Source organism: Globicephala melas, chromosome 4 (genome assembly GCF_963455315.2).
Source record: "Globicephala melas chromosome 4, mGloMel1.2, whole genome shotgun sequence".
NCBI lineage: Eukaryota > Metazoa > Chordata > Mammalia > Artiodactyla > Delphinidae > Globicephala > Globicephala melas.
In genome coordinates, this window is record NC_083317.1 from 1,562,791 (window position 1) to 1,576,836 (window position 14,046).

The following is a 14,046-nucleotide window of genomic DNA, read 5'->3' on the forward strand; positions in this document are numbered from 1 at the left end:
GGGACGGGCGGGCCATTCTCAGGCGCCAAGATAATGTGTCAGGCCTGCCCCCGACCCCGCACCTGTAGGGCTGATGGCCTGGCTCTCCGTGCACCCTTGGGGTCCCAGCACGTCCCACCCACACAGCTCCCCCCGTGCCCCACGACCCTAGGTGCCCTGTGTTCCCGCGGCTTCCAGCGCGCCCCCCGAAGTACGGACGCCGGACTGCGCGGGTCCAGCCAGCTGACGCATTTGAAACTGCCAGGAACCTCGGCCGGCCGGGCACGCGCCCAACGCCCGGGAGCGCGCCTCGTGCACGCGCGCCCCACCGCGTGACCCGCGCCGGCCAACCTGCGCGCGGGGATTTGGGGGCAAAGCGCGGCCCCGCGAGCAGCTGCGGCGGGAGAGCGGCGGGCCGAGAGCGTGAGTCGCCCGCTCGGCGCTGTCTATTGCCCCGCCGCCCGCCGCGCGCAGCCATGTCCGAGGAGAAGCCCAAGGTAAGGGCCGGCGGGCGCGGGCCGGGCCCCGGACTCGGCCCCCCCGCCCGCGCCGCCCCCGTGCCCCGGGCCCCGCCGCCCTCCGCCGCCGGCCTCCGGGGCCCAGGCCCAGCGGCGCCGGCAGGCCTCCCCGCCTTCCTTCCCCACTCCCCTCTCCACCCCCAGCCCCTCCTCCCCGCACCGCCCGGCTCCGCTAGTCTCCCCTCCCCCGCAGTCCCGCCCTCCGCCCAGGCCCCGCCCCCGGGCCGCCCCGCCCTCGAGCTCCGCCCCTGCCCGGGCCCCGCCCCCCGGCTCCCTCCGCCCAGACTCCTCCTCCGCGGTCCGAGCTCCACCCCTCCGGTGGGCCGAGTCCCGAAGATCGGGCGCCTCTAGCCCGGCCCCCGTGGCTGCGACCCTCTCCCTCCGCTGACATCGCAACCCCGTCCCCAGTCCCTCTCTGGGACCGCCTCTCCCCAGGACCTCTTCCCTCGCCGGGACCCACCCCCACTACGCCTCTTACGCGGGGACCCACGGTCCGGGCCGGCCTGGGCCCTACTGTCCCGCGTGCGCGGGGTCCCCTCCTCAGTCCTCACTGCGGAGCGCCGAGAGGGCGCAGGCTGGGCAGGGGCTCTGAGAGGCCGGACCTGTCTGGACGCATTGCCGCCCCCAGGGTGTGCGCCCACCTCCCGTCGCTGTCACCCGGTGTGCGCCACGCCCTGCGCACCGGGCTCTGCGGCGCGCGCTCCGCACGCTGGTGCCTTGCACAGCAGTCCTCGCGAAGGCCCGCGGTTGTGCTAACTAGTCTTAAAAACAGGTTTCTGGAGCTCTTCGTCTGCACTCTTGGGGTCTGTCTTTTTGAAGTGGACCATCTGCTGCGCATTGCTTTGCGTGCAGGCTCCCGCCGACCCCGCTGATGCTGGAGGTTGAGCTGAAGTTGGGGCCCCTGGTCACGGAGCCCCTCCCTGGTCGGGATCACACGGTGGGGCTCCGGTGGAAGCTGCCCTCTCCTGTGAGAAAAAGCCACCCTCCAGGAGCGTCCTCCCTCCAGGTGCAGTTGGAATTGCCTTTGCTTTTTTCACACTTGGGGAGGCCAGATGTAAATGCCCTTTCTTTATGATTTCTAGGTGGCCTCCTCTTACTGTAGTTTATAGGCAACGAAATACACACAGTACCATCCCTTCAGTGTGTTTAAACTTAACTCTCCCACGTGGTCAACGTCCAAGGCCCAATTCAGTAGAATCAACTTGTTTTAACTACTCTCAAGGCAACTGGATGGTTGGGCCTCATGCCCCACCAGTGCCCACTGTGCCTGCTGGGCACTGCTCCCTACCTGGAGCCACTCCTTCCTCTGGGCCTGGAGAGGAGAGGGTAGGAGGTACACTCCCAGGCCATCTTGGCAGAAAGAAAACCTTGTGGATCAGTTGGGAAAGACAGTTTGCCTCCCCTCGAGAGCACAGGCAGGGGACTGACAGCGTGAACTGTGGTTCTGGTGTTTAGGCTCCCCTCCCCGCCCCTCCTCTCTTCTAAGTTCCTTTGTTTGTTAGGGATTCTCCAGGGGTCTGGGCCAGGCCGTGTGCTCTTGGTGTCTTTCTCTGCCTGGTCTGCCCTCTTTCTGTTTGTTTTGTGTGCTGGCCCCAGTGTCCCTTTGTTTTGAACACACCCATATTGTTTCATCAAAAAAGCAAATGCATCCTCTATCCACGTGCAAAAGAATGAAGTTGGACCTTTTTTAACGCCGTATGCAAAAATTAAGTCAAGATCGTTCGAGGACTTAAACGTAAGACCTAAAACAATAAAACTTTTAGGAGAAAACATAGGACAGAAGCTCCATGACATTGGACTTGGTGATGATTTCTCGGATATGACACCAAAGGCACAGGTAACATGAAAAAAATAAACTAGACTCATGAAAATTAAAAAATTTTGTACATCAAAAGACACTGAACAGAGTAAAAAGCCAACCCACAGAAGGGGAGAAGACATTTTCAAATCACTATCAACCAAAAAGAGAACTGCAGGAGGCTGCAGATAAGAAAAGAGTTTATTTGGGGTGTTAAGAATTGCAGCTTGGGAGACACAGATTTGGGTAAAACCGAAAGAGCTTTCCGAGGAAGAGAAAGAATCAGGGGCTTTATAATAAAGGCGAAAGCCACGAGGCTGAGTTCTGACGCAAGAAAGGAAATATTTGTCCTTAAGGGATGGCTGTCACGAGTTGTTTTAGGGTCTGGGTCCCACAGGTATCTTGAGTTTCTGGCAGGTGTCCTGGATGCCTTCATCAGGACAGGACGTGGTCACAGGGTCAGATTCCGTCCGGGCTGAGAGGAGCGTAAGGTCCGTCCTCAGTGGCCTCCTGGCTCTGTTTGAGAGGCTCTCTGAGCAACACTGACTCCATTTTGATTTTCCTTCCACATCGTATGTCTGATAAAGGATCAGTATCCAGAATATATAGAGAACTCCTAAAGCTCAACAGCAAGAAACAAGCAACCTGATGCAGAAATGAGCAAAAAAACTTGGATAGACATTTCTCCGAAGAAGACATACCAATGGCCAAGAAGCCCATGCAAAGATGCTCAACATCACTGATTATCAGGCAAATGCAAGTCAAAACTACAGTGAGATATCACCTCACCCATTAGGATTGCTGCTTCCAAAAAACAGAAGAGAAAACAAGTGTTGGCGAGGAGAAGTTGCAATTGGTGGTGGGAATGTAGAGTGGTGCAGCTGCTGTGGAAGAGAGTATGGGAATTCCTCAAAAAGTTAAAAGTAGAATTACCATATGATCCAGAAACTCTGCTTCTGGATATAGACCCAAAATGATTGAACACAGGGCCTCAAAGAGATATTTGTGCACCCATGTTCATAGCAGCATTACTGACCATAGCTAAAATTGTGGAAGAACCCAAGTGTCAGTTGGTCCATGGATGAATGGACAAGCACAACTTGGTCTGTGCATACAATAGCATATTATTCAGGCCTGAAAAGGAAGGAAATCCTTTTAGGATTTCCTAAACACATGCTGCAACAGGGATGAACCTTGAAGACATTATGCTGAGTGACACAAGCCAGTCACAAAAGGACAAATACTGTGTGATTCCACTTACAGGAGGTCCCTGGGGGAGTCAGATTCATAGGGGCAGAAGAGCAGTGGGGGCCAGGGGCTGGAGGGGGAGGAGTTAGTGTTCAGTGGGGACAGAGTTTCAGTTTTACAAGATGAAAAGAGTTGTAGAGGTGGATGGTGGCAATGGTTGTATTTTATACTACTGAACTGTACGCTTGGAAATGGTTAAGGTGGTAAATTTTATGTGCATTTTAACACGATGAATAAATGGAAAAGAAATCTTATCTGCAAATGCAAGGTGGTATCCCGGATTGGATCCTGGAACAGAAAAGGGTGTTAGTGGAAAACCTGGTGAAATACAAAAGAGCTCGCAGTTCCGTTGTCAGCGGTGTGCCAGTGTCGGTTTCTTGGGTGTGATGGGCACTGCAGTACGTGAGATGTTAACAGGGGCGGGGCTGGTGTAGGAGTGCACTGTGCCTCGGTATTGCAACTTTTCTGGAAATGTAAGATTATTCCAAAATAAAACGTTTATTTGAAAAACATGGAAAAGCAACTGCATCCTCGGTCTCTGGGGAGTGATCATGGGGCCCCAGCTCCATCAGAGGAGGCTCCTTGCCGGAGTCTCGCCTCCTGGGGTCACTTCTCGGGCCAGCCCGAGCTCACCTACTGGGGTCTCCAGGGGCCAGAGTGCTGAGTGGCCTCCTTCCTCTCCCCCTCCGTGAGGCAGGGAGGCGTGAGGCAGGGAAATGGCGGCAGGGAGTGGGTTCCTGGGGGAGGAAGGGGAAGAAGCAGGGAAGGAGCAGAGAGCCCGCGGCGGCCGGACCTGCCGGAGCCTCAGGAGGGGGACGAGAGCATGTGGCTGGACAGCGTACAGACCCGCTTTGGTCTCCATCCAAACTCGTCTGCAGATTGACTCAGGGGTCAGCTTCATCATTTTGTTAAAAAGTAAACAACTCCCGTCTCCCCCAGCGGTGCTCTCAGGCCGAGCCTCTGCTCTGAACACGAGCTTCTTGCGTCAACTTCCAGTAGTTTCCAGGGGCCAGAGACCCCCGCTACGGGATCATGTCAGGATAGAATATGGCGGGGACCCCGTCCAGGTGGGACTGGTGGCACAGAACGGACTTGAGGGTGGCCCTCCCTAGTGGCGAGCAGGGAAGCTGTGGGCCATCTGCACCCCAAGCCACTCGCACCCCGCTTTCCCGGCTGGAAACATCTGTCGTTGGGTCTCATTCATCCGCGTGCGTAAGTATAAATCACCTGTGCGTACGTGCGGTTCCTAGTCTCACGAGAGCGATCTTAGAGCAAAGATGGATTTTCTCTCCATTGTTTTCTGGATCTACTGAGCAGACTTTCCCCCTCGAATTGACAGTCTGTGGAAACACTAGATTGGCAGGGCATTTCCTGACCCAGCAAGTAGAAGTGAAAAGTAAGTTCTGTGTAGAAATCAAGCAATCACACGAGTGACCCAATTGCTGGGGAATTTTAAGAAGTAGCTTGGTTTTCATGACTTCAAAAAAGGCCAGCAGCCACGCAAACACTTTGCCTTTAAAGTGGTGTTTGTGGGGCGACGGGCTGGAGGCCGAGATTCACGTCTCTTTGCAGGAGGGAGTGAAGACGGAGAACGGCCACATCAACCTGAAGGTGGCGGGGCAGGACGGCTCCGTTGTCCAGTTCAAGATCAAGAGGCACACGCCGCTCAGCAAGCTGATGAAGGCCTACTGCGAGCGCCAGGTGCGGGGAGGGCCCCGGAGCGCGCGCCTGTGTGTGTCTCTGTGTGTGCACACCTCCCCGGAGGCGCTCCCCTCCGCCCGGCCCCTCCAGGCTGGCCGGTCACTCCCTCTTCAGCCACCCGGTCGTCCCGGTCAGGGGTGGATGTCTGGTGATGTCCTCGTGGCGCTGCCGGGATCGGAGTGGCGGCTTCGCTGGGTATTTCATCCCTCCACCTCTGTGTCTGTGGAGCCACTGCCCTCGACACAGTTCAGTTTCCAGACGATGCTTGATTCTTGCCCTTGGTTTACTACATTTCAAAATAAGGAGCCCGTGCTCGTATGTCCTCCCACGGTGACCAGAGAGACTGACCGCGCGGAGTGTGGAGTGTGTGTTACGTGTGCGTGTGACTGTGCCCTTGGGCCCCTCGGTCCCCTTGTGCTCTCTGATGCTCCTGCCCGGTCTCTCCCCCTGAGCCTGTCCTTTCAGGTGAGGCAGCTTTTCTCAGGATACTTCGGAAATACTGGACCTTTGTTAGTTTCCGTTCTTGGCTTTGATAAATCCTTGCCTTGGGCTTTCTGTTGTTATTATTACAAACACCCTAAAACAGCTCCACGCCTAACTCTTCTTCTCCCCACTTTTCAGAGCTTGCTCCTCGGAGGAGATCACTTTCAACTCCAACTTTTTTTTCACTTCTCTTTGGTAAATATGCTTGCACTTCTATTTCTTCACGTTCTTTGACTTTGGAGATTTTTTCCGCCTGTGAAAGGTGGGTCTTCAGCTCTGGGCTGCCATCCACACACCCACCGCCCGCGCTTGCACACAGCTCCTTCCCTGGACTCCAGCCCATCGCTCTGGAATCTCCTGCTTCTGTCCTGACTGGGGCAGCGCCAGCCCTGAGCCACACAGCGGCCTGTGAAGATTTCTGGCTCTTGTCTGAGTCCTGTTTCTCCTGGTCTGGTGGTGGTTGTGTGTGTCATTTTCTGGGGGCCCCTTGTTAATTTATGCCCTGAATTTCCCATCGTGCTGCACCGTCCGCCACGTTCCTGGGCCTTTTGCTTTCCCATGGTCCCTCCCAGGGCCCCTCCCTCCCTGCCCCACCTGGACTGCTGCTCAGCCATCATCCCAGAGCCTCCTCCTGTGTATTTTCTGGATTAATCTTCTGCCCCTGTTTTGATGGAGCATATCTTCCAGTATCTTGCGCAGAAAGGGTATGAAAACTACTGCACGTCGGAAAGTGATTTGCTTTATAAACCTTCACAATTGAATGTTTGAGTGCACGTAGGTTGCAGTTCATTTTCTTTTCTTGGAGCTATTGCATCATTTTCGTCTAGTTTCCAACGCTGGTGTGGAAAGTTCAATGGCATTCTCATTCTCTCTCCTCTGTTAGCGGCTTGGTTTATCTCTGATAGCTTTTGGGACCTTGTTTGCGTGCTTTGAGGCAGTGTTACCATTGACTCTTCTGGGCACATTCGGGGCCTTTTCGGTCTAGAAACTCATTTTAGTTCAGGAACTAGACCTTCTGTTAGTTCTTTGGTAATTTGTGTCCCTCTTCACTGGAATTCCCATCCGGCTTGCAGTTACCTGCTCTAGGTGTGTTCAGCTGGATTATTTCCTCCCATCGTGCATTGGGTTTTGTTGCTATTGGCCTCTGTTCTGGGAGGTTTTCTCAACTTCATGTTCCCACTTTTTATGGACGGTCTTGTTTCTGTCATGATTTCTGATTTTTAAAAGTTCTCGTTCTGGGCTTCCCTGGTGGCGCAGTGGTTGAGAGTCCGCCTGCCGATGCAGGGGACACGGGTTCGTGCCCCGGTCCGGGAAGATCCCACGTGCCGCGGAGCGGCTGGGCCCATGAGCCATGGCCACTGAGCCTACGCGTCCGGAGCCTGTGCTCCGCAACGGGAGAGGCCACAGCAGAGAGAGGCCCGCGTACCGCAAAAAAAAAAAAAAAAAAAAATTCTTGTTCTTTCCCGTTTTCTGAGGCTCCTTTTTCCCCAGGGGAACTTTCTGTTGTTTTCTATCTCCCTAAGAGCTTCAGGTGTGTGTATGCATCTGTGCACGTGCGTGTGCACGCGCGGCTGTGTCTCTGCACGTCTTTGCGTGCGTGCGTGTGTGCGCACGCGTCCCGGCGAGCTCTGATCCTTCCTCCCCGTGCCCTCCTCGTCCCTTTCTTTCTTCTTTGCTTTGACTCCTCACACATTGGTCTTTCCTTAACTGTCCTCTCTCCCTGGGTGACGGCTCGTATTTAAGCACGAAGCACTAAAAAGCTGGTGGAAAGCTGTACACCTGGTGTGTGGACGGGGCCCGCATGTTGTCGCGGGGCGGCCTGCCCGGGTGGGTGTTCTGTGGGGGTCCCAGTGTTGCAATCTGTGAGTCTTTAAGTCTCCCCGGCGTGGCCCTCAGGCTCCCGCCTGTGCCCTGGGAGCGCGGCGGCCGGGAGGAGCAGCTCGGCGGGGCGCCGGGTGTACTGGGCGTCACTCGCCTGCCTCCGCCGGCCACCTGTCACTGCCCCGTTTGTGCCTGTGTCCCCAGCCCAGGGCTCTGAGTCCACCTCTCCAGAACGGGGACCTTCTGCCCGTGGGAGGGACAGTGCCCGACCTTGGGGTTGGGGGCCCTGCTTTGGGAGTCGGATGTGGACTTTCCATCAGTCATCCCACATCAGCTGCATCGCTGCCTCTTACACCTGTGTGCCTGGCCCCTGCCCCTCTCGGGGCTCTTGTCCGCCCCCCTGCCCCCCAGCGCACCGCATCCTGACCTTGGGGTCTAGGGTCCACAGCCCTGTAGCTTCCAGCCTGGAGGTGATGCCCTTTGTCTGCTGGCCTGGCCCCTCTCCTGTTTTCTTTGTCCTTGTTTATGCCTTTTCTTGTTTCTTTATGTCACATCAGTAGGTTTCAGGAGGGAGCAGAGACGGGTGTTTTAATCCTGTCTGTCCTGAAGAACTGGCTGTGCCCCCGACCACGTCCAGCTGTTCCCTCAGGAGGCAGAAGGGCCGCTTCCCAGCTTCAGGCAGGCTGCTCATCACATGCCTCAGGGTCGCCTGACCTGTTTCTGAGAATTGTTTAAAGGGGAGGAAGTGATGGTGCCAAAGGTGTTGAAATTCTGCTCGGCACCTGGAGGGAAGCGAGAGGGATGGATGAGGGTGGAGCCCCAGGAGCTAGAACGTGCTAGAACGGCAATGTCTGAAAGGCTGTTCTGGGAGCATCACATGAACTAGGCTGCAGCCCCGCTGGCGAGGCTTCATAGTCAACTGCGTCCTGAATCCGTATATTCAGAAATCTGGTGTTTCCACATAAATGTGTGATGCTTTTTTTTTTTTCTTTGTGGTACGCGGGCCTCTCACTGCTGTGGCCTCTCCCGTTGCGGAGCACAGGACCCAGACGCGCAGGCCCAGCGGCCATGGCTCACGGGCCCAGCCGCTCCGCGGCATGTGGGATCTTCCCGGACCGGGGCACGAACCCACGTCCCCTGCATCGGCAGGCGGACTCTCAACCACTGCGCCACCGGGGAAGCCCCAAATGTGTGATTCTTTTTGAATTAATGTGTTAGCTGAAAATGTTTAATGATGATTGCTTTTTCTTTTCAGGGCTTGTCAATGAGACAGATTCGATTCAGGTTTGATGGACAACCAATTAATGAAACCGACACCCCAGCACAGGTAGGAAAGCCGCCCTGTCTATACGTGAGGGCTTCTTCCGATCTGCCTTTCATAACTTCCATTTGGAACACTTGCATTTGAGAGGCACCGATCGCTTCTCACATAGAAAGAATACCTTACATTTTCTTTCTGTTTTTTTTTTTTTGCCACACCAAGTGGCTTGCGGGATCCTAGTTCCCCAAACCTGGGCCCTCGGTAGTGGAAATGCAGAGTCCTAACCACTGGACCACCAGGGAATACCCACCTCACCTTTTATTTATTTATCAAAAAAAATTGTTTTTTTGGCTGTGCTCTGTGGCATGTGGGGTCTCATTTCCCCGAGCAGGGATCGAACCTGTGTCCCCTGCAGTGGAAGCGTGGAGTCCTAACCACTCGACCTCCAGGGAAGTCCCTACATTTTCTTAATGGCTTTCATTATTAGATCATTTGACTTTGTAATTTTGAGGTTCAGTTTTTGAATGAGGAAGATGTCCTTTGTCAGCCTCTTCTGTGTTGGGAGAGGGACCAGGAGGGTTGGGTGCCTGGCGGAGGTGGTCCAGAGACAGGGACGAGGCCTCGGCCTGCCCATGCCCGCCGCCGTCTGCAGGCTCCAGGCGAGCGGGGCACGTGCGGTCACCACCCACTTGTAGCCTGGATACTGGCTCTGCAACGTTAGCCGGTTTGTACTTTTCAGTAAAACTTTCTAGAGACTTGTTTATTTGTAACAGGACTTAGTGTCTCTATCGGGCCAAGTCCCTAACGTTGGCCGTTCCTTTGTTAGGGGAAGCTTGGGGAGTACGCGGGCTTGTCGGAAATCCACAGGTCAGCTTCCGCCCCCGGGTGCCCACCGACGGCAGGCTCGGGGCTCAGGCGCCTCAGGGTGGTGTCCCTGGCGTGGGCGGGGGCAGCTCCAAGGCCCTGGTGCTCAGCGGGGTGGGACCCCTTCCTGTGACGTGAGGATACTCACTGCCCCCTCTGTGCCTGCAGCTGGAGATGGAGGACGAAGACACCATCGACGTGTTCCAGCAGCAGACGGGGGGGTCCGGGGCGGCCAGCTGCCTCTGGGGTGCAGCCCCTAGAGCCGCCGTCCCCTCGTGTCACTGCGCTCGTGTTCGCTATTGAACAGTGCAGGTGTGACCATGCCCGCACCAGGGAGGCTCAGACACCGAGGACATTCCCCAGAAGGACTTTGCTCTCTGATGTACTTCAGTGCGGCCGCGGGGATGTCCACGGCTTCCCCCGGCCCATCACCCCGGTACCTCTGTTGGGGTAAAATGCATGGCGAGGGGTTTTGGTTTTGTTTTTACTTTCATTTTTGTTTTTCCTCCCTCCTATGACATTTCCCCCAAACCTGTGGCCCGAGTGCCCACTTTCCGTCTAGGTGGGGCTCTTACCCCAGGTACTGGCCCCTACCCATTCCAGTCATGTAGAGAACTCACGTCACTGCTCTGGGGGTGTTTCCGTGGGGTGAGTTTTGGGGACACAGTCGGGATGGGAGACAAACTTTCACTTATCTTGCTGGCACAGGTCTTTTTAATGCTAAATATTACAAGTGTGAGCTTTGTCAGAATATAGTAAAGTTGAAGGGAAAATACTGGAATGTTTCTTAAAAGGTAAGAAGTTCTTCAGTAACGTGGCCCCGCGTGGGGCCTGGGGCCCAGGACCCATCGCCACCCATGGCCAGTGATGCTGTTCAGGGGCAGTGAAAGTTGGCTTTTCCCCTCTTCCTTAACAGAGAAAAAAGTAATTCCCACACGTCTCACCTGGTAATAGTGCCGGGGCCTCAGATTTCTTCTAGTATTTGCTTCTGATGAATGACAGTCTGTATATAAAAAAGGAAGATTGAGTATTGCTGATTTTGCAATTAACGTTTTTGTGTAAGAGAGCTGCTTCAAAGTGTGGTTACGAGTGAAAGACGGCTCCGGGGTCTCCCCATGGACTGTGCTCTGCTCCCCAAGTTGGTATGGAGTTTACGTGTTACATGTGATTTCAGTTCTGTGAAGCATTTGGGGTCTGTCCTGGTTAAACTCCGATAGTTGTCCTGTTGCCCTTGTGTGTGGACCCACTGCCGCCGGATGGCCCGGCATTGCTTGTTCGGGTCACCTGGGCAGCGCGACCACCGTCCTCTCTTGTCTGGCTGGCATCTCGCTGAAGATGTCTGCTTTTCCTTTGTATTTTGCTCTTCGGGCGCGGGTGGGATGTCTGCTGGCTCTGTTGTGTTTATTCCCGTTTGTACGTTATTTGTCGTCCTTTACTACTGTCGACAGTAAATAGAGTTTGGTATTCTGTCTCTCGGCTTGTATCCAGCACTGCGTACGGAGCTTGGGCGTTGTGTCATGTTCAGTATTTGCAGCGACCCTCCAGCGAGGCCACTCAGACTTCGATCTAAAGGCCGGTTCACCGCTGCCCCCCTTCCTGCGCCCGCGCAGGCTTCCCAGGCGGGTGGCGTCTCCTGCCGAGGACACCCCCTCACCCTCAGAACTCTCCTCTGTCCTCTCCTGGGTGTCCTGGGTGGAGGGTCGCCGTTACTCTGGGCTTCTCGATATTTTTGGTGTTTGAGTATAAGACTTTTCCTTGGTGCAGCTGACAAGCTACTCACTCATCGGTTTGAAACGGAAGCGAGTTGGCACTAATTTGAGAACTTCCCTGCGTGCCACGCTGTGACAGCACCAGGGTGCATCAGGTGAGGTAAGCGCAAATTGAAAGGTCAAGGGCAGCCGGGTAGTGGAGCACTTGATTCACTTACAGCAGCGGCAGGAGGCGAAGGCGCAGCACAGCGACTGGGTCGTGTGCCAGATGCCGCGGCGGGTGGCGAAGCCCGACAGGGCAGCCCCTGCACTTGTGCCGAGAGGGACACCCGGGGTGCCTTAGGTTAGGAGCAGCGCTGTATCCTTGGGAGCTTAGAACAATGCTGCCTGACCGAAGAGCAGGCAACGTCCTGGAGGTTGTCTTTTATCTTAGAAATGTGTGCAGATTGTGCATTCGGAATAATCTGTTGATGTCGATGTTTTTAAAATATTGTTACCCAAACCCAACTCCCAGAATCTTTGGGTTAAATTGATGCTTCAGTAGGAGACAGGCCCTATTGATGCTGTTGGTGGTGCCCTGGGTCCCAGCCGGCACCTTCTCAGTTCCGGTACCGCAAGTCCCATGTCCCAGGACCCCTCAGTTCCAGGCGCACGGGCGATGCCAGCCTGGCTGTGCTGCACAGCACAGGTGGGGAAGCATGTGTTAATACTGGCTCTGCCACGAGACACAGGTTCCATGGAAAGGAACTGCAAAAAGCAGATCCTTCTTGTACCTCAGAACGTCAGTTCCCAAAGAAACTAGTTTATTCTGAACTTGCTGGCCTGTCCAGTGGACCAAAGCCTCTAGGTATTGATATCACACACCTGCTACTCAGAACCCTGGGGATACCAGGACCGACTGACCGAGCAGAGAGTTGCCCCAGACTGAGTGAATAAAATACAGGGTGCCCAGTTACACTTGAATCTCAGAGAAGACGTGTGGAGGGGGCCTGCTTCCCTGAAGGGGAGGCCGTCCCACCAGCCAGTGAGGTGAGAGCCTTCTGTTACGTTGAGCACCTCATATTTTGGGCTTTTGTCACTTGAAACTAATCCTGGTACAAGCTGTGAATACACACACTGCTCTACAACAGGAAAATGATGTGACAAAGACAGCAGTGACACAGACGTGGACGCAGCTAAGAAAATACCCAGCATCTGACAGGTGCTGTTGTCTGAGCGTCATAACGTTGATGACGATGCTTTTCATCACCCACACTTCCTTTAGGTGACCAAGTGGAGTTTTCCTTCAGTCTCCATGGGAACCACACCCTCTGACCCCTGACCGGCTTGGGGGGTGGGGTGTGGTCTGATTGCAGAGAGGGCAACTGCTTGAACAGGTGAAGCGCATGAGTATTTGTGCAAATCCATTACTCTTTGGAACTGTCTAAAAGTACTGTGTTGTTTTTATAAATCACCATGGTCATTTGAAAAGACAGTGTCAGACTGAATTCTTGTGACACCTCTACCGCAAAATATGCACCATTGTGAGGTTTGTGCGAATTGTTTAATTTTATTCAACTCGACAGATACCTCCTGCCACGTCCAGGTACTGAGGCTGCATCCTGGAACACACGAGAAGAGAACACCCTGCCCTCATGGGACATGTTTCTGGTTACAGGAGACAGATAAGTTGTGTACTGTGCTAAAAAATTATACAGGACATTACATAGAAATTCTATAGAGGAGTACGTTGGATATGTGTTGTGAAGATAAAAACTTTTCTTTTTTAAAAGGTGCATATATCCTTGCCACAAAGCACTAAATGTGCTGACTTTCTCTGAAGTAAGAATGGGGTTCTAAGAGGCATAAATAAATAGATCAACAGATCAGTGGGCCAGTCAGTAGAACCACCATGAATGTTACAAAAAAAAGACTCGCCAGTCTAGTTACCCGATGCACATTACTCAGTGGAGAAGCCAGAGCAGCAGCGGGGGCGGGGGGGGGCGGTGTATGGCCCCTTGCTGGCCTCCTGAAGCAGTGGCCTGGGGGACTGCCAAGGGGGCCGTGGGGAAGTCTGGACCCGCTGCCTCTGGGAGCTGCTGGTCAGCAGGCTGGCGGTTGGGAGGGGAGCCCATCCACACCTGGGGTGAGGGAGGGGTCTGGCCGCTGCTCTGCTCCCACCTCGAGCTCCCAAAGCTCCTCTCTTGGCCGAGTGGAATCCAGAACCACACCGACACGGCATAAAACCGCCACAATCGCCAATCTCACTTTTTCAAACCTAAAGCGGTGTGAGGGTAGCCACCGGGGCACCAAATGTGTTCCGCGTGGATTCTCGCTCTGACTGCAGCTGGGCCCGAAAGTCGCCTCCTCTGAACTGCACGGGTGACAGCGAGGGAGCCCCGACACCGTCCACGGTGTACCTTCAGCAAATAGTCTGAACGACATCTGCTCATCCGGCCCGCGAGTGGCCAGCCCTGCCCACCGCCCCCCTCGTCCGCCCTCCCCGCCGTCTCCATCCTCTGTCCACGATCCTCCATCCCCGTCCCCGCCGTCGGGGCCGCCCTGAGGCCACGAGGACGGAACAGGCGGTTCACACACACTCTGCGGGCGCTCGCTGCTCCGGGATCTTCTGCAGAGTTCCCTACTGGAATCCGGATCCCCGGAAGCGGCGTTGATCCCACAAAG

General features: G+C 55.0%; 1 protein-coding gene across 2 annotated transcripts; it reads left to right on the plus strand.

The window, feature by feature from the left end:
• Positions 1-322: 322 nt before the first annotated feature.
• SUMO3 (small ubiquitin like modifier 3) lies at positions 323-11,142 on the plus strand. 2 transcript variants are annotated; one of them, XM_030835590.3, is made up of 4 exons: positions 323-476; positions 5,116-5,244; positions 8,804-8,875; positions 9,842-11,142. In XM_030835590.3, the coding sequence occupies exons 1-4, from the start codon at positions 456-458 to the stop codon at positions 9,974-9,976; spliced, it is 357 nt and encodes a 118-aa protein (XP_030691450.1). In that variant the 5' UTR covers positions 323-455; the 3' UTR covers positions 9,977-11,142. The 2 variants fall into 2 exon arrangements, with proteins under 2 accessions (XP_030691450.1, XP_060153682.1); XM_060297699.1 differs by lacking the exon at positions 323-476 and having other exon boundaries at positions 1,510-5,244.
• The last annotated feature ends 2,904 nt before the right edge of the window (positions 11,143-14,046 follow it).